The following is an 18,409-nucleotide window of genomic DNA, read 5'->3' as shown; positions in this document are numbered from 1 at the left end:
TCTTTTTGCTGAATTTCATTTCCTTTGCGATTAAATGTTAGCACTACTCCTACGTTTTTCACTGTGGACTGAGGAAAAAAGATTCACTGTGCCATTATTACGGACTAATACGACAGAATAGAAATGTTAAATTTAATCGAGAAGAACAGTATTTTATGTATAGTTAAGTACACTTTTCCCGGTTCCGTTGAGGAACGCCTCTTCTCATTCTATGATTTGTGTGTATAATTTCTCTCAATGGTCGAGCTTTCTACAAAGAGCGATACAAGAACATGTTCTCTTCTGTAAGCTTATTGCATGTGCATTCGCTCTCCGCATCTTATATGGTTCAGCCGCTCCTGGTGGCATGAATGTAAGCAGGACCAGCCTTGAGTCAAGCCTAATGAAACATTTGCCTCAAGTCTTTGAAATTTTTGAAAAAAATTATATGGATATAAGCCTTCAAATTTGTATAAAAAAAATTTCAGTCTCCAAATTATTAAATTTCCTCTTAACTGGTCTATGGTCCCTAAAATTTCAGGGCCGACCCTGAATGTAAGTTATCTTATCACTGTAACAGAAAATTAATGTTACATGAATATATGAGATAATTAAATTTGATTGTTAATGCATTCTAGTTAATTAGATTACAAATTAGGTTCTAGTAAATATATATATATATATATATATATATATATATATATATATATATATATATATATATATATATATATATGGTGCGATCTGGATCAGCCTCAGAACTAAGAATTTTGGTCACTGAGAAAATGTAGTAGATATGATTGGTGTGTCGAACCAACGCTTCAATTCTTTTGATTTTCTAATATAACAAAAGTAAAAACTCGTTTAATTATCTATACTGTAAATTATATTACTATATTTTTTCTTGCATTTTCATTTTATGTTTCAAAGTTTTGACTTATCTGGTTTGACATATTTTGCTATATTTCTAACATGTTCACATCATATGCACAACAATTCTTTATATAGTTACTTAGTGAACACATTTAAATATTAAAATACGATAAATAGAAAGAAAAAAAAAAGAAGAAATTTCCACCATGGATGATAATTTTTCGAGTTTCATGATTTTATTTGGTGATAAATTACTATTTAACACCTTAACAATAGACCTTGCGTTTGCACACACAGCATACCTGCATAAACAATAATAAATTGCATTAGTTTTTAGATATGTAACTTTCAATTCTGTTTAAAATAAATATAAAGTAACTTTCAGTTCTGCCAACGTAGCATGTTTATATATATACTGAAATGAAAATCTAAACTGAATTTATGTTCATACCGTGCTTTTTTTCAACCACTCTGAAATGCAATCTGTATGGTAGATATGATTACAAGGGGTCAATGTGGTTAATCTATCTCCCTTCTCAAAGTCGATTAGGCATATCGAACACCTATAACATCATCCCAAAACTATATCAAACTAAAACTAAAGGCATATGGTCTAAACCAAAACTTGTATATGTAATATATTTTAACCAAAACTATCAATTTCTTATATGGATTAATAATGCATGATATTGGTAGAGTAAATCAATACACAATAAAAAATATAAACGAGGACCAGCAAGCTGTATATATATGTACAGAAGTTGCGGTAAAATTATATGTACAGGTTGAAGAATATATAGTGATATGAACGTACTGTGAATCATCTGCGACAAACTTCTTTTTCTTTTCCCACCACCACCTGCATTTGGGCGTTTCTCCATACTTATGAGTTGGTAATCGGGAGACTTTTGATTGAGGCAGTCCTCTATTGACGTCTCCCACTGGTTCTATTAACTCATTCACTACCTGCTCACCGATAGAACAAAAGTTAGGGGTATCGATCAATTTTTTTTTGATAAGTGTATCGATCTATATATACATATATATTAGATTATATCATGGAATAGGAGCTAGTATGCATTAAATTTTCGGTTTGTCATTGCGATTACCTCCACGGTCATATTTTCGGAATCAGCGTGTCCACTACTTGACCCTATATCCGAGAAACTACGTCTATACATGTCTGTGGAGCTATTACCATACATATGGCCAGTAAATGCTTCTCTACACTAAAACATTATAAGAAAATAATATTTTGCGGTAAATTAATGTGTTTCTTCGTAGAGTTTAAAAACAAACAAACGTTTACGATATAGTCATTACTACTACCGGAGGGTAATCATGGACGTGAAAATATGGAACGGGACAGTACAGGCAAACAAATGGCAGAGTATCATGGCCGTGAGGATACGGAACAGGACAGTACGGACAGACAAATCGCTGAGGACACTCAGTTGGACAAACCATACACGGAGGAATCATCACTACAAGATGAAAATATGTTTGAAAAGAATATCAAGTTAAGTGATACAACATTTGATTTCAATTTATTACATATAAAATATGTTTAGAAGGAAGGAATAAAAAAATAATTAATTAATTATATTACAAAATACCACAAACTCAGAGTTGTGAAATTTCAACCAACGTCAAGAACTCACATTAGCTGATGAGTGAAGATTGATATATTGATATATATATATATATACAAGTGTACCTGTAAAGGGATCCTACATCTAACAACACAGATATTACATATTACTTAATTCTTCTCATATCAACTATGAAATTCACATTTTGGCAAAAAAAAAACCTAATTCTATAATAGTATCAGATTTTTAGGTCTTGCAAGTTCTACATGGTCATGTAATGAAGAGTGCACATGAACTTCTTTGAATTTTGCGACACAAAACAGTTTATTCTAATTGTATAACAAACATCACATATCTTAATTATATCAAATTATTATATAAAATTCTTAAACTGAAAACATATATTTTAGTGTGACAGAAAGTTAGGGTAATTAAGGATCATGAAACATCGATCACTAATGTCAATTATGATTGTTTTTATGTATTGTGTTAATTACAAACACACACACACACATATATATATATATATATATATATAAATGTATATATATATATACACATACATGTATATATAAAGATTCGCACCTTTTTTACAAATACTATAGTATAGTCTTTTTGAAAGATACTTTTGGTAGTAGCTAGGATATCAACAAGACATAATAAGAATTTAGAAGTTTCATATATACAAAATCTTTTAGCAAAAAAAAAAGTTTCATATATACACCTCTTGATTTTGTACAACGAGTTATATACTAGATGTATACCAACTTATATCAGAATCTTGTATAATATAGAATTAAATGGAGAAATATTTGTGATTTGGCTACAATAAATGTAATTAGTTAGTACATATCTAATATTTCAATTTTTTTACTAATGTATATTGAAATATGTATATAAATTCTTAAATTTAAATTAATTCAAATCTCGTGTATAATATTAATAGCACATAAAGATCTTAATATATAAATTTTAACAGTTTTATTGTATTTACTCTTTATGCCTCTTATTTTGTTTCTTATAACAATTATTTAAATTTTAAGTAGTTTTAGTTTATGTCATTTAAGCTAATTCGGCCATATATCAAAAGCAATACATCAAACAGTCATTACAACAAAGATTATGAATGATTTACCTTGTTGCTGTTGAATCTGCCTTAATGTAACTGTATCACAACTTGTCAATTCAGAATCATCATACAGCAGAGACGCTGCCAAAGCTCCATCAATTTCCACCTGGTTCGGTTGCATTTTTGTTTGTTTTACTATTTTTCAATAAAATTTTATTGTTTATTTCAAAATTCAAAACTCAGTTAAACATGTCATGATGAAATCCGAAAGCTTTTAACGAGAGTTATTTTTGGTGAGTATCGGTATGGATTAGATCAATTAAAGAGGTAACTAGCATGCCACAAGAATTTGCTTCATGTGTCCGTGACCAAAGGAGAATTACAGCATGTAAACTTCATTAATTACATTGATATTACGTGTTCTAAACTTCTTATAACGTAAAATTCAAATTTAGTATGCTATTCATTGATAATATTTTGTTAATTTTAACTGGTTTATTTTTTAATTAATTTTAATTGATTCAATCTATTTTAATTTAAATTGATTCAACTATTTATTAACTTTTGATGGATTAACTCTTTCATTTGATAACTTTATCATTTTTCTCCACCACAAAGTAATCATTTTAATGGTTGGATCAACCCCATTAGTTTCAATACGATTATTTCTAAAAAAAATTCAAACAAGTTTGCAGTTATTATCTAAAATTAAATTTTAATATTTTTTTTACTACTCTGTATCTAAATTCTATTATTAGGTTTAAATATATTTTTTTTGGTAAAATAAAACTAGTTTCTTTGTTTGGTAAGCAAAATAAAATTAATACAAATATGTTCTGTAGAACATGTTACTTTTGGTTTTAACTTTTTGTAACAAACATTAACATTATAAAGAAAATAAAATTTTACAAGAAACTTTAATACTATAAGTAAACAATATATTTGAAGTAAAATATATCATTAGTCTCAGTGACTGAACCATCAATATTATGGGTCTGATTGTTATTATGACTTTCAAGAGTTTTACTGTTGAGACTTTTAATTTTAGGTTTGCTATTAAAACTTTTGGCTTTTAAAAAAATTAAAATGATTTTAGAAATTGCTAAAAGCCTAAGTTTGTGGCTTTGAGAAAAACAAGTCACATTAAGAGTAAAGTTAGTTACTTTGGCTTTGAATTTTATTAAGAATAGGACTTTAGAAAGCAAGTCTGATTGGTAAAAAAGTTAGACTTTAAAAACTTTAGAAATAAGCCAAAGCTTCTAAAGCAATCAAAGTTAAAATCCCAATTGGACTCTTTATGTGTTGGAGATAATTAATCCATGAAACAATTTTTCTTGCTTAGAGTTAGTCTTCTTCACATGTTCAAATGATTTGATCTATGGATCATGCTTTCTTCCTGGGACAAGACTTGGGTTCACCCTCTGTGGTGAACCTTTAAATTCACCACTTGATTTATGACTAATCAAAGTGACATGTGGATAATTAAAAAAAAAATATTAAACATATTTAAAAATAGCTAAAAAAAGAATAATGCCAATACTAAATCTTAAATCTTAATTTCTAAACCCTAAACATTAATTCCTAAATCCAAACCCTATACCCTAAACTCAAATACTAAATCCTAAATCTAAATCCTAAATCCTAAACTCAAACTGTATACGCTAAACCCAAATCCTAGACCCTAAACCCAAATCCTATATCCAAATGCTAGACCCTAAACCCAAACTATATACTCTAAACCCTAATCCCTAAACCCTAAACCCAAACCGTAAACCCTAAATCTAAATTTTATATCTTAAACCCAAATCATAGACCCTAAACCCAAACCATATACTCTAAACCCAAATCCTAAATCATAAACCCAAATCATAAACCCTAAGGGTTTACGGTTTGGGTTTAGGGTTTAGAATTTGGTTTTAGGGTATACGGTTTGGGTTTAGGGTCTAGCATTTGGATCTAGGGTTTAGATTTAAGGTTTACGGTTTGGATTTAAGGTATAGGATTTGGGTTTAGGGTTTAGGATATGAGTTTAGGGTTTAGGATTTAAGTTTAGGGTATAGAGTTTGAATATAGGAATTAATGTTTGGGGTTTAGAAATTAATATTTAGAGTTTAGAATTGACATTATTCTTTTTTAGCTATTTTTAAATATGTTTAATGCTTTTTTTTTAATTATCCACATGTCACTTTGATTGGTTATAAGTCAAGTGGTGAATTTAAAGGTTCACCGCAGGGGATGAACCCAAGTCTTGTCCCTTTTCCTGTCTTCAGTAAAAGAAGTTTTTTTCTATATTTAAAGGTATTTTAATATATAACTTAGATTTCGACTACAAAACCTATAAGAGAGATTCTTAAACATAGAACACGGGAATCGACAGTTATTCACTTTCAATTATATAAGCAGATAACTAAAACTAGAATGTACGAACCAATACATACATTATAATCCCATTTTATTTTACTCTAATTGTTTGGCGCTATAAAAAGGTGATAATCAAAACTACGTTACTAAAAAGCTGAGCCAGCATAAACGCGCGTGACCCAACGCGCCCCTAAATTTTTTCTCTCAAACCCTAAGACTCTTCGAACCCAATCTCCGCCCCTGCTTAGCCTCTCTGTCGCCGTCTGGCGTCGTGAGAGGGCCCACGAGACTCCCGCTTTGTCCACCTTCGCCTCACCCCTTTGTTAATCCACTCTCCTCTTTCCTCCTTGCGCAGTGGCTCTGGATCCGGTTGTTTTCTCCACTGGATAGACGGGATTCAAAGGCGTTTTTGGATTCCTCTGGAACACCGGCGAGGCGAGAGAAGTCTGGGTTACTTTCCGGGCCTTGGGTCTCTTGTTAGTCGCCGACTGCGCTCGAAGCTGGGTCAGCTTTAAGATCCGAGACCGCCGGAACATCAGACGCGTAGCTACCGTCGCCGTTCCTGCACATGTTGTCTCGCTCCAGTTGGTTTCTTCTAACATTTTATCCAAGGTTTTCATAGAGTTTCTCCACTCTGATTGAGTGAAAAGTGGTTCTGAGGTAACCCACTGAGAACCTCTAATCCTTAGTTCGAGAATCAACAACCATGGCGTTTCCCATTTCTCGTTTGTTTTCTTCTTCTTGCTACCGATGCTGTCCATTAGGGCTTTGAGGACATCCCTTTATCTCGGCGTCACTTGCAAAAAGGCGAAGACTTTCTTTTACCGGTTGAAATGTCTGTCTCAGGGAGTTTCTACTTCCTCTGTGCTTCATTTCCTGTTAAACTTTGCTCCGACAGTGAGTTCTTTGTAGCACCAGTGACCTTGCCGTTCTTATGTGTCGCGTGGCCGGATGGAGGCTGATTATACCGCCTGCGCTTGACCGTAACTTGTGCTTCCTTGTCATGCGGTGTAGTCTTGGGGTTACGTTTAGCTCTTCGTCGAGATAGCTAGGAGTTCGTTCTGTTTGATGTCTTCCTCCAGCAGTGCCCCGGGGTGAGAGCCAGCCATCGCCGTTGAAGCTGTTGGAGCCACTTCGGTGAGTTCGACGGAACATCCTCTCAGTCTATACTCTTGCTTTGCAGGTCTGTCCAACTTTGCAAGAAGTGCTTTGGTTATAGGAGCTCTATATTGTTGTATCTTGTCCTAGAAATTTAGTTAGTTCGTGCTCTCCATTTTCTTGGAAAGCTTTGAGTTAACTTGTTAGATTCTTAGGGATTTTTTTAGAAATTTTTACGGCTCCTAAAAATCAGAATGGCTGTTAAAGCAGACCATGGATGCAACTTATCTTGTAACCAAAACTTTAATTTCTGTGAAATGATATTTACAATTTAGCAAAAAATACTACGTTACAATGATTAGAAGTGAGCATGAGTAATCTTTGGCTACCATGGCTGAGGTCGACCTACGAGCCCAGCTATAGCGTTGCATAAATATATTTTTAGTTTTAGTTAAAAAGAAATCCATATCAGTTTTTTTTTTCATTTTAACCATTTTCAGATTTTAGTTTAATATTTAGATATTACGGTTTAATTTCAAACCCGATCGGTTCACCGAGACCGAACAAAAAATATTATTTATTAAAGAAATTAAAGTTTGAAGACATACTAGAAAATTTCTGACAGAAGAAAGTGGCGTTATTAGGTTAAAAAAAAAAAAAAAAACTTCAAAGGAAAGTAAAATTGAAGAGGTCATATTGCTGAGTAACTATAGTTATCTTCTTCATCTGAAGGAGGAGCCTTGGAGTAAACAATGAGTAGCACAAAAGTACCAAACAGAATAGTGATAATAGCCATGGATCCATGGAATGCTTCTGATCCAAACTTGTCAAGCCCTGACTTTTCCAAGAAAGTTAGCTTTTCAAGAAACCCTAAAACCGAGTTTCCAACTGCAAGAACATAAACAAAGACACCAAGGAAAATGTGCCATGGAAGAAATTCCCTTCTGAGAGTTGATGATCTTCCTGGGAAGAAGTAAACAATAAAGCTATACAGCCACTGCAAAGTTAAAAAAAAAAGTTCATTTTTGCATGGGAAAATTCCTTAAAAATACACAGACTGAATTTCTTTTACTGAAAAAATACACAAACTTTTTTGGCTTCCCAAAAAATACACAAACTAATTTTGATTGTCCATAAAATACACGAACTTTTGAATTTGAAGGTTTCACACCTCGATTTTAACGGTGTAAACAGTGACTAACAGAATAGTAAGACGCCGTTAACTCTGATTAAAAAGTTCATGTATTTTATGGACAACCAAAATTAATTCGTGTATTTTTCGGGAAGCCTAAAAAGTTCGTGTATTTTTTCAGCAAAGTTAATTTAGTATGTGTATTTTTAAGGAATTTTCAAATGGAGTTTGGATATTTCATATACTATTCAGAGGCTAAATATATGGACCCAATACATATCTAAAATTTTATATTTGTAAACTTTCGGTTTGGTTTTGGACCAAATATTTTCGATCTGAAAGATCCATATCCGGAAAAAACGGCCTAAACCCGACCCAAAGACCTGAAAAAAAAACACATTCTCTATCACATGATACAGATCCGAAATTTTATATTTGTAAAATATCTAGACATTTTAGCCGAATTCAAAAACTTGAATCGGAACTGACCCAAAAATATTCTGTCCAAAACCAAACCAAAAGTTTACAAATATTTGTTTAGTCCAATTTAGTCGAAATCTATCATATATATCTAAAAATTCACAAACAACTCTAAATTTTACATTGAAAGTTTCATATTAATTAAAAATGTTTCTGTTACAAAAACAAAACTAAAAAATATTGCAAAAATAATAACAAAATTGTTAGCAGAAAGATCTTGTCGGATTGAATCTATTCGTGTCGATTTTATTAGGCCCATATCTATTCGGATCAGTTCATTTTGGTTTCAATTCTTTCAAGTGGAAGAGTTTTGGACCCAACAAATACTTGTAAACTTTCGGTTTGGTTTTGGACCGAATATTTTCGGGTCAGTTCCAATCCAAGTTTTTGAATCCGGCTAAAATGTCAAGATTAGGTCTAGATATTTTAGCCGGATTTGATCCGAAAATATTCGGTCCAAAACTAAACCGAAAGTTTTCAAATATAAAATTTTGGATATGTATTGGGTCCAGATATTTAGCCTCTGAATAGTATATGAAATATTCAAACTCCATTTGAAAATTCCTTAAAAATATATATACTAAATTAACTTTGCTGAAAAATACACGAACTTTTTAAGCTTCCCAAAAAATACACGAACTAATTTTGGTTGTCTATAAAATACATGAACTTTTTAATTAGAGTTAACGGCGTCTAACGGCGTCTTACTATTCTGTTAGTCACTGTTTACACCGTTAAAATCGAGGTGTGAAACCTTCAAAATTCAAAAATTCGTGTATTTTATGGACAATCGAAATTAGTTTGTGTATTTTTTAGGAAGCCAAAAAAGTTTGTGTATTTTTTCAGCAAAATAAATTCAGTACGTATATTTTTAAGGAATTTTCCCTTTTTGCATTCAAAAGATTGTTCTTGGTTTAAAGATTCTTTATTTATTTTTACCTGGAGAGAGTAAAGGACAATGACACCAATACCAACCCAAGAATGGATAGTATAGAGATTTGGGATGTGTTTCTCGTTATGGTGCTTGAAAGCAGCATAGATTCCCAAGATTCCGAGAACAATGGCGATTGCGTGGAGAACAAGGTGGATCAATTTGTTCGCTCGTTTCTCAAATGGAAGCGATTTGTAACTTATAATTGCTGATATTTTTAGACAAAACAAAACACAATTTCAGACTACATAAATAAGATACAATATCATCTTTTTGTTTATTTGTGTTTCTTATAAACCTCTTATTGTTGTTTTTTTACCTTCGCCTCCCAGTATTACTAAGCTGATAAGCGTCAAAACAGGATGAAGCTAGATAAAGATCATTAAAAACAATAATTACTAAAAATAAGAATGGATTAATATTGGGCATGAAAACCAAAAATACAAATGTCATTCTTGTTAGATGAGACAAAATCACTAGAGGAACTTTGAGAAATTAATCAACGAGAGAAGGAGATAGAGGAAGAGCTTACATTGAAGATAAGGGTCTTGTTGGTAGATTCCCACGCAAATCCACCTCTGTAACATATTGACCAAACAAACACCATCACCGAGGCGACGACGGCGAGCGCGTGTACCACAAACGCCACCATCCTGGAGTTTATTCCGACAGACATGTTTGGTCTTTATAATCTTCTTTGTTGTCCGAGAAATGATAGAAGAACCTGAAATCTTCTTGACAGTCTTTAAAGACTTTTTTTTTGGTTTTTATCCACTTTGTTGTATTGGACTTGGGCTAACAGTAATACGCACATGCTACTTGCCGTTAATTAACTTATTTTTGTATTCAACCGTGCTGTGTATTTGTGACCGTTGGATGAACGCATTCGTGACCATTGTATCTGACTATCTACTAACCCCCGCACGTTGTTGTGCAAACCAGTCAACGGTTGAAGAATTTACGTAACATGCCATTGATTCTGTTTACACTTTACAGGCTCAAAATTTAACCTATTAGAGCCCAGCCCAGTTATTTAAAAGAAAGACCTTAGGCCTAGACTCAAAGAGAATAACTTTTGGAACGCAATGCTACTGGGATTTGATTTGCAGCAAGTTTCTCTAGTCATCAAGTTTATTCCCCCAACAGCCGTAAGCTCTACATCCATTGTATTGAACGGTCTACTCAATTATTTGTGAAGTTACAGTGGGAAGTGTTTGAATGAGAGAAACTTTTACAATGTTGCCCAATGAAGCCTAACCAAAAATCTAAGTGGCCCAACGAAGATATGACCATTTAAGAGATGATGAGTACAAAAGAATACAACAAAAATTAGAAACAGAGGAAATAAAATTCATTTAAATGAAAGAAACCCAACCTGAGTTGGGTATGTTCTCTAATACATGGCTTGAGTCGCAAGTCACACTACAAATTTTACTAATTCCTTGACAACAAAACAAACCTAACATCCATACTCCAATACAAACCTGACATCCATAGTGAAAATAACAAAAACAACAAAACAGATCTAAGATCCATACTCTGTTGTGGAACATCACAAGATTAGCGCAAGATTGATGTAGATTTGAGGCAACGAGCATTCTTAAAGAAAAAAACACAAGAAATCTCTCTGTTCTGGTCTTCCCATGCACCCTTTAAACTCGAAAGTTTCAAGAGTCTTCAACAGACAGTTCGGAATCACGCTCCATTCACTGTCCCGGCTAATCCGATCGTACTCGTCAAAGCGTCGGTACCGAGACTAGAAAAGACAGAGAGAGAAAGAGAAAGAGAGTTAAAAGATTACACACCACACAGTGCTTTATAAGAGAGCCAGGGAAATAAAACTTACAGCACAGTCGAGATTGAGGACTCGCAGTTTAGGAGAATCTTTGAGCAACCGGAAAAGTAACTTTGACCAATCGTCATTGCATATACTTAGCTTCAGGCGTTGGAGCTGATTGAAGACAATACAAGAACAGTACATAGACTGCACACACACAAATGACAAAAATTATAATAAATTCTCAAGAAAAAAAAAACTGATTGCGAATAGATTGAAATATTACCTCTTCTTCATTGTTGAACAATACTTTTATTGAAAGACTTTTGACAGATGTGACTGATTCGAGAAACACGTGGAGCTCATACTTAACGGCGATATCCGCCTCTTCCAGTTTAGGCATATCCTTAATCGAATAGGAGTTACTGTCTCTATCTCTGTAATCCTCAACTTTGAAATACACCAAAGAAGGAGTATCTATCACAGACTCATCATCATAAGAACATCCACCGTCTACCTTCAAGGAAAACCTCAGCAATGACGGGACAACAACAACCAACCCTTTGACATTGTCGTCCGCGCTATCTCGTTCGATCACCAGATCTTCCAGAACAGGGCAGTACGATAGAAACAACCGGAGAGAATCTTCGTCGGAGTACGTCACGCATAAGAGCTGCAACGTCGTCAAGGAAGGGAGACGAGAAGCCGTCGGAGGAACATCGACGAGGATCCTGTCTCCGTCGAGTTTCAGAGCCGCTAGGGTTTCGCAGGTGTACAAGCTACTCGGCAAGGCACTGACGGGCTCGGAGTCGGAGAGACAGGTGATGCTCAGCGCTCGCACGCAGCGAGAGACAGCGATGGTGACCCATTGTTTGATATCCTCGGGCTGAAGCGATCCGAGACAGAACTTGAGGAGGAGGGTTTCTATGGTGGGAGCTCTGTGCGAAAGGAGGTTCTCGTGGACGGAGACTCGATACCTCGGGAACGAAGGGGTTGACTTTGAGAGATAGTTGTCGGTGATGTCTTCCATATCGTCGTATTCGAGGGTAGGCACCCACATCCAGAGAGACTTCCATCGCTTAGACAGAACGCTGGTGGATACGGCTACTCTTGTCGGAACGAAGGATAGTATCTTAACCAGCAAGTCATCAGAGAGTCTGCTGATTTTGTCCATACCCTTTACAAACAGTTAAAGATACTGTTTTGCCAGTTAACAAAGTTGGATATTGTCTGAAACAAGACACTTCTTTCAATCCTGGAAAAAAAACAAGAAAACAAATGTCTGTAAACAACCGAACTAGAAGTAATATTAAGTGAAGAAAATACAGCCACACAGACAAATCTCTACCTGAAAGCTGGAACAGCGCAAAACCCTAGAAAGGCTCGATTTTTCACTCTGGAACCGTGATTAAGAGATAAAATCAGAAATGCTCGGAGAACAGAGAAGGCACTTTACGACAATGTGTGTCCATTTCGCTTCCGAACCGAGACAGAGGGTTAGAATAAGAAAAGGAGATGTTTTTCTCCAATTCGAGGAGCTTTGTTCTTGCCGTCGAGACAACAGTCGCCACCACTCACCCCATCTAACTGATATGATCTATCTAAATCCTAGTGGGCTTGGGCCTGCGCCATTAGAAGGGAGAAGTGGGCTTCTAATGGTGAAAAGAAAACACATGAGCAATAATGAGTTTTTGGTGTCAACTACTTCATATGGATTTTTTCGGCCAATCTTCTTGTCAGCTGCTCGTAGGTATAGACGTAGGGACTGGATTGATTTTTTAAAAAGGTGTACAGTTCCATCTTCATTGAGCTAATTATTGAAAATTTTCATGTATATGAATGCAATTTCGCATATATTTACGGGTTATTTGACATTTTGTCACAAAAGCTTAACAACCAAGGGGGGCCCAATGAAGATATGTCTTTTCTCCATATGTAAAGTTAATAACCTTTAATTCCCTTTTTGTATTATTACTACCAATGGGCAAGGGCAATGGTACTGTTGCAAATATGTTCTGGACCTAATCGAAGAAATTATGGACCGGGTTTTAAAAAGATCTTGTTGACTGATAACCGAATATTAAGAAATGGAAGAAATTAAAAAAAACAAAAATAGGAGACAAAGAAAATGAGTGCATTCAAGAGAGGGACAGTGTGTTGCTGCACATGTCTTCATGTGCTTCCAATACTTTCGCCATTTTTATATACGTCTACTCCAGCCTCTAATCATTTTTAATCACAAAGATCAAAAATCTTTAATTTTGTGTTGGTTCGATTTCAATAATATCAGGTTTCCTTGTTTGAAATCACTGTTTAATAAAACTAATGATTTCAATTTCGTATTTTTTTAATCCAGTAGTTTAATTAAAAGTTCTGTGATACTTATATACTAAAATAGAAATTATGAGTCCTAAAAACATGATTTATTATTAATTATACAGATTAATTAAAAAGAACTGTACATAAAATTTATATCATGGTCTAAGTAAAACTAATGCCGCTCAATATAGCATTCGTAATAATCTTCGTATAAAGGTGTATTTGTCAGTTTTAATTAAAATTTACTTTTAATAATTCTCGTAATTTATAATAAAATAAATCAGTGTTAAAACTGATATTCACTTTCAAATAATAATCAGATTTATTATGGTTTATTAAAGTGATAGAACCAGAAAAGCCTAATATCTCTAAAAAAATAATAAACTTGTAAAAGATTGTATTAGTAATGGAATAATGAAGTTGCAAGGGAATGCATGAATACATATAATATAAATATAGTTTTTTTTTCTGTAGCATACATATATTCTATAGTGTGGACAGCTGTATGGGGTAACATCATGCTTAATGGATCATGACGAGGATGTGGCATGCAGAATGAAGAAAAAGGTGTTGCTGTTTTTTTCTTGCTGTGGCGCCACCTATAGTATCAATAATGTCGCAATGCTCAATAAACCCAAACGATCACGTCGTTTTACTAGACTAATAATTTCACAATTAGAATCCGTAAACATATTTACTCCTCACCCTTGTATATATTTTACCTTTTTAACTAGCTTGACAAGATAAATTCTGTATACGGCTTATTACAAACTCTTTTCTGTTTTAAAATACAGATAATATTTTGATAAAACCCTAAAAATTAAGAAATATATTTTCCTTTAAAACTATTATTATAATATATAAATTAAATAATTCAACTAATCATTAAAGTTATAATTAAAAGTAGCTGAACAAACAAATTATAATAAAACTAATTTTAAGATATCAAAACATTTTATATCGTATAAACAAAATAACATCTATATTTTTCTTTTGATTTTTAGATTTAAACCCTTCACCTAATGAGATTTATTACAGGCAAAAGATTTTGGAAATCACACAAGCAATTAAAGAGAGGTTGGGGTGTCTATTAAAATTGAAGGACCCATAGAAAAACACCTACATTACATATGCCTTACTGCATTAAAAAGAAAGGCACTTTTCACTCAAACATTAAACAAATAAAAGTTAATTTCCTACTCAATCAACCCATAAAAGTAAAAGAACAAGTAAGAAAAAAATTAAATGGAATCTACTTATATCTCACTCATTAAGTTTTATATTGAAAAGTGTAGCAATCAACCTTTATATTCTACAAGTAAAGTGGACACACAGACTGTAAAATCAGTTTCTGTGTTTTGTTTTCTTCCTCCCTACATTCTTCCAAAACTGATAACAGATCAGAAGAAAAAAAACATCTTTCCTTCTTATTTCTCGGGTGAAGGTTTTGGTTTTTCTCGAGAGAGAAAAAAACAATGTTTAAGTCATGGAGGAACGACAAGAACAAGATCAAAGCTGTGTTCAAGCTTCAGTTTCAGGCAACTCAGGTGTGTGTTTTTGTCTCTTTAAAAATAAAAACCCAATATTCAGACAATGGGTTTTGACTTAGATCTGTCAAAGTTTCAAGATTTGCTTTTGTATATATGAATGTGGAGAACTAAAAATGTAAACTTTTTTTTTTAATGTGAGAAGGTACCAAAGCTGAAGAAAGCAGCTTTGATGATCTCATTGGTACCTGATGATGTTGGGAAGCCAACCTTTAAGCTGGAGAAAGCTGAGGTTAAGGAAGGGATCTGTTCATGGGAGAATCCAATCTACGTCTCAGTGAAAATGATTAAAGAGCCCAAATCTGGGATTGTTCGTGAAAAGATTTACCATTTCGTTGTTGCAACAGTGAGTAGAATGAATTCAACAATTAATGTCTTTTTTTATAGTTCTTGTGAAGAAAGGAAAAAAAAAAGAGAAGACTTTTTGAGCTTTTTTTTTTTGTCAAAAAATGGTTTTTCAGGGTTCTTCAAAATCTGGATTTTTGGGAGAAGCGTCGATTGATTTTGCAGATTTTCTTACGGAAGCAGAGCCGTTGACTGTCTCTTTACCTCTTAAGTTTGCCAACTCTGGTGCTGTTTTAAATGTAAATCATTCTCTCTTCTCTTCTCTTTATCTGATGTGTATTGAGAAGGTTGAAAGATTATTAAGTAAAGATGTTTGTGTGTGTTGGTGAATGCAGATAACAATTGAGAGGATCCAAGGAGCAAATGATTCAAGGTAAAAAAACAGTTTTGTATATCTAATTATCAGTTAAGAGATTCTTGTTGACTTAGCAAAACTTTTGCAGACTTACTGAGGAAAATAAAGACTTGCAATCACACTCCAATGAGGATAGCTTCAGAAGTCTACCTAGCAATGATGACCTTGAGGGGTATAACCAAGAAGATGTAAGGTTCAGATAGTTAAAATCTGTCTCTCAAAGTCCTTTGAGAATTTGAACGTTTTGGTAATGATTTTACAGGAAAGGAGCGTGAATGCAAACACGGCTAAGAACGTTGGTGGTATAGGAGGAGGTTCCTTTGATTCCATTGGTGAATCAGGGTGGATGGATGGGGGGAATGCACGCCTGCCTCAACGTCACAACTCAGTTCCCGCAACCCAAAACGGTCACAGGAGGTCAAACACGGACTGGTCAGCTAGTTCAACCTCAGACGAAAGCTACGTCGAGTCAAGAAACAGTCCCGAGAACACCTTCCAAAGAGGAATATTCTCCACGGATTCAAGCGACCCCGTCGAGAAGCTAAAGATGGAGTTGGAAGCTCTGAGGAGGCAGTCAGAGCTATCAGAGCTGGAGAAGCAGTCTTTAAGGAAACAGGCGGCGAAGGAGAGCAAACGGATACAAGAACTGTCCAAGGAAGTTAGCTTTCTCAAGGGAGAAAGAGACGGAGCTCTGGAGGAATGCGAGAAGCTCAGGGCGGAGAAGAGCAGAGACGAAGCTGACGCTGAGAGCAGGTTGAGATGCGTCAGCGAGGATTCGAGCAATATGATTGAGGAGATTAGAGATGAGCTGAGCTGCGAGAAGGATTTGAACGGTAACCTTAAGCTGCAGCTGCAGAGGACGCAAGAGTCCAACTCCAATCTGATTCTTGCTGTGAGAGATCTCAACGAGTTGCTGGAGGAGAAAAAGAACGAGATAGCTTCTCTGAGTAGGTCACTAGAAGAGGCTAAGAAGGTTGAAGAAGATAGGGATAGTGAAGAGATGGATAAGCTGAAGCAACAGATTGAAGAGTTGGAATGGGAGGTTGACTCTTACAGGAGAAAGAACGAAGAGCAGGAGGTTCTGCTGGATGAGCTTACTCGAGAGTACGAGTCTTTAAAGGAGGAGAATCACAAACATGTAGAAGGAGGAGACGAAGAATTGGAGTCTCAGATAGAGATCTTGGAAGGCAGACTGAAGCAGCAATCGCTGGAGTACTCTGAACTGGAGAGCGAGGTGAAGGAGTTAAAGAAAGAGCTGGAGGAACAAGCACGTGCCTTCGAGGAAGATATGGAGACGATGATGAGGGAGAAGACGGAGCAAGAGCAGAGAGCCATCAGAGCAGAGGAGAATCTGAGGAAAACGAGGTGGAAGAACGCTATAGCAGCAGAGCGGCTTCAGGAGAAGTGCAAGAGGCTTTCTCTAGAGATGGAGTCGAAGCTGAGCGAGCATGATAACCTGACAGCCGAAGCGGAGAACCTCCGTCTGCAGAAGAGGAATCTAGAGGAGATGCAAGAGAAAGCGCACAGAGAGATGGAAGAGAAGAAGGAAGCTCTGTCGATGAAAGTGGAGATGCTGGAAGGAGAGGTCCTGAAGCTCACTAAGATGAGAGACGAGGCCGATGCAGCGGCTGGTGAAAGGGAGAAGATGGTGCGAGAGTTGAGGAAAGAGAGAGATGAGTTTGCTTTGGCTAAAGAGGAAGCGGAGAGAGCGAAGAGAGAGTTGAGTCTTAGTAAGAGTTCGAACGATGAGAAGGAGACCAGGCTTGGGAATCTGAAGAGAGAAGTGGAAGGTCTAAGCGTGCAGTACAGTGAGTTACAGAACAGCTTTGTTCAAGAGAAAATGGAGAACGAGGAGCTGAGGAAACAAGTGTCAAACTTGAAAGTAGATATCAGGAGGAAAGAAGAGGAGATGACTAAGATCCTAGATGCAAGGTATAACACAAGTGTTTAGATTTTAACTTCTTGTTGTTAAGATTATTCTAACATATTGACAAATTATTAAACAGGATGGAAGCAAGGGCACAGGAGAATGGGAAGAAAGAGGAGAATCTAGCGAAGCTATCAGACGAATTGGCGTATTGTAAGAACAAAAACAGTTCAATGGAGAGAGAGTTGAAAGAGATGGAAGAGAGGTATTCAGAGATAAGCTTGAGATTTGCAGAGGTTGAAGGAGAAAGACAAGAGCTTGTGATGGCTGTCAGAAACCTCAAGAAACGGTAAGAAGTTGTTTTAGTTGTTTTGTATTGCTAATACAAAATTGTTTGTTTGTAACATCATATACATTGACGAAGAATAACTTTATATATGAGGTTGTGTTGTTAATAGAATTCGTTTCTCTCATAAAAACATTACTTTCTACTTTGTCAAGAAATCACTGTTTTTTTTATATCTTTCTCAAATTCATTTTGTCTCTAAAAGATTATATAAACCCAATTATCTTATATGGCTGTGTCCTGCGTATAAGAATGACCTCAAAGCGTGGATCGAATCTATAGTTTCTTTGGCCCATTGTTCAAAACTCGACCAAAAGCAATGTGCCGTTAAGTATATT

General features: G+C 35.0%; 4 protein-coding genes across 5 annotated transcripts; 1 reads left to right on the top strand and 3 right to left on the bottom strand.

The window, feature by feature from the left end:
* Positions 1-721: 721 nt before the first annotated feature.
* Positions 722-2,075, bottom strand: LOC108841321 (E3 ubiquitin-protein ligase BIG BROTHER-like). Its single transcript, XM_057002715.1, has 4 exons — positions 1,962-2,075; positions 1,667-1,818; positions 1,304-1,415; positions 722-1,154 (listed from the first exon to the last, which is right to left on the bottom strand). Exons 1-4 carry the CDS (start codon positions 2,055-2,057, stop codon positions 1,119-1,121), a joined length of 396 nt encoding a protein of 131 aa, XP_056858695.1. The 5' UTR covers positions 2,058-2,075; the 3' UTR covers positions 722-1,118.
* Positions 2,076-2,132: 57 nt separating this feature from the next.
* Positions 2,133-10,279, bottom strand: LOC108836120 (transmembrane ascorbate ferrireductase 1-like). 2 transcript variants are annotated; one of them, XM_057002713.1, is made up of 5 exons: positions 10,048-10,252; positions 9,835-9,883; positions 9,524-9,723; positions 3,580-3,679; positions 2,133-2,336 (listed from the first exon to the last, which is right to left on the bottom strand). In XM_057002713.1, the coding sequence occupies exons 1-5, from the start codon at positions 10,189-10,191 to the stop codon at positions 2,158-2,160; spliced, it is 672 nt and encodes a 223-aa protein (XP_056858693.1). In that variant the 5' UTR covers positions 10,192-10,252; the 3' UTR covers positions 2,133-2,157. The 2 variants fall into 2 exon arrangements, with proteins under 2 accessions (XP_056858693.1, XP_018464822.2); XM_018609320.2 differs by lacking the exons at positions 2,133-2,336; positions 3,580-3,679 and adding an exon at positions 7,501-7,969 and having other exon boundaries at positions 10,048-10,279.
* Positions 10,280-10,844: 565 nt separating this feature from the next.
* LOC108836119 (putative FBD-associated F-box protein At5g56700) lies at positions 10,845-12,900 on the bottom strand. The gene is given in 5 exon segments (XM_057002712.1): positions 10,845-11,126; positions 11,128-11,271; positions 11,362-11,499; positions 11,579-12,547; positions 12,641-12,900. Coding segments are annotated over 4 exon segments (1,221 nt in total). The 5' UTR covers positions 12,467-12,547; positions 12,641-12,900; the 3' UTR covers positions 10,845-11,075.
* Positions 12,901-14,929: 2,029 nt separating this feature from the next.
* Positions 14,930-18,248, top strand: LOC108842785 (uncharacterized). Its single transcript, XM_018615809.2, has 7 exons — positions 14,930-15,158; positions 15,304-15,504; positions 15,620-15,742; positions 15,839-15,876; positions 15,947-16,046; positions 16,121-17,790; positions 17,865-18,248. Exons 1-7 carry the CDS (start codon positions 15,087-15,089, stop codon positions 18,076-18,078), a joined length of 2,418 nt encoding a protein of 805 aa, XP_018471311.2. The 5' UTR covers positions 14,930-15,086; the 3' UTR covers positions 18,079-18,248.
* The last annotated feature ends 161 nt before the right edge of the window (positions 18,249-18,409 follow it).

Source organism: Raphanus sativus, chromosome 2 (assembly GCF_000801105.2).
Source record: "Raphanus sativus cultivar WK10039 chromosome 2, ASM80110v3, whole genome shotgun sequence".
Lineage (NCBI taxonomy): Eukaryota > Viridiplantae > Streptophyta > Magnoliopsida > Brassicales > Brassicaceae > Raphanus > Raphanus sativus.
This window is presented reverse-complemented; position numbering and strand designations above follow the sequence as displayed.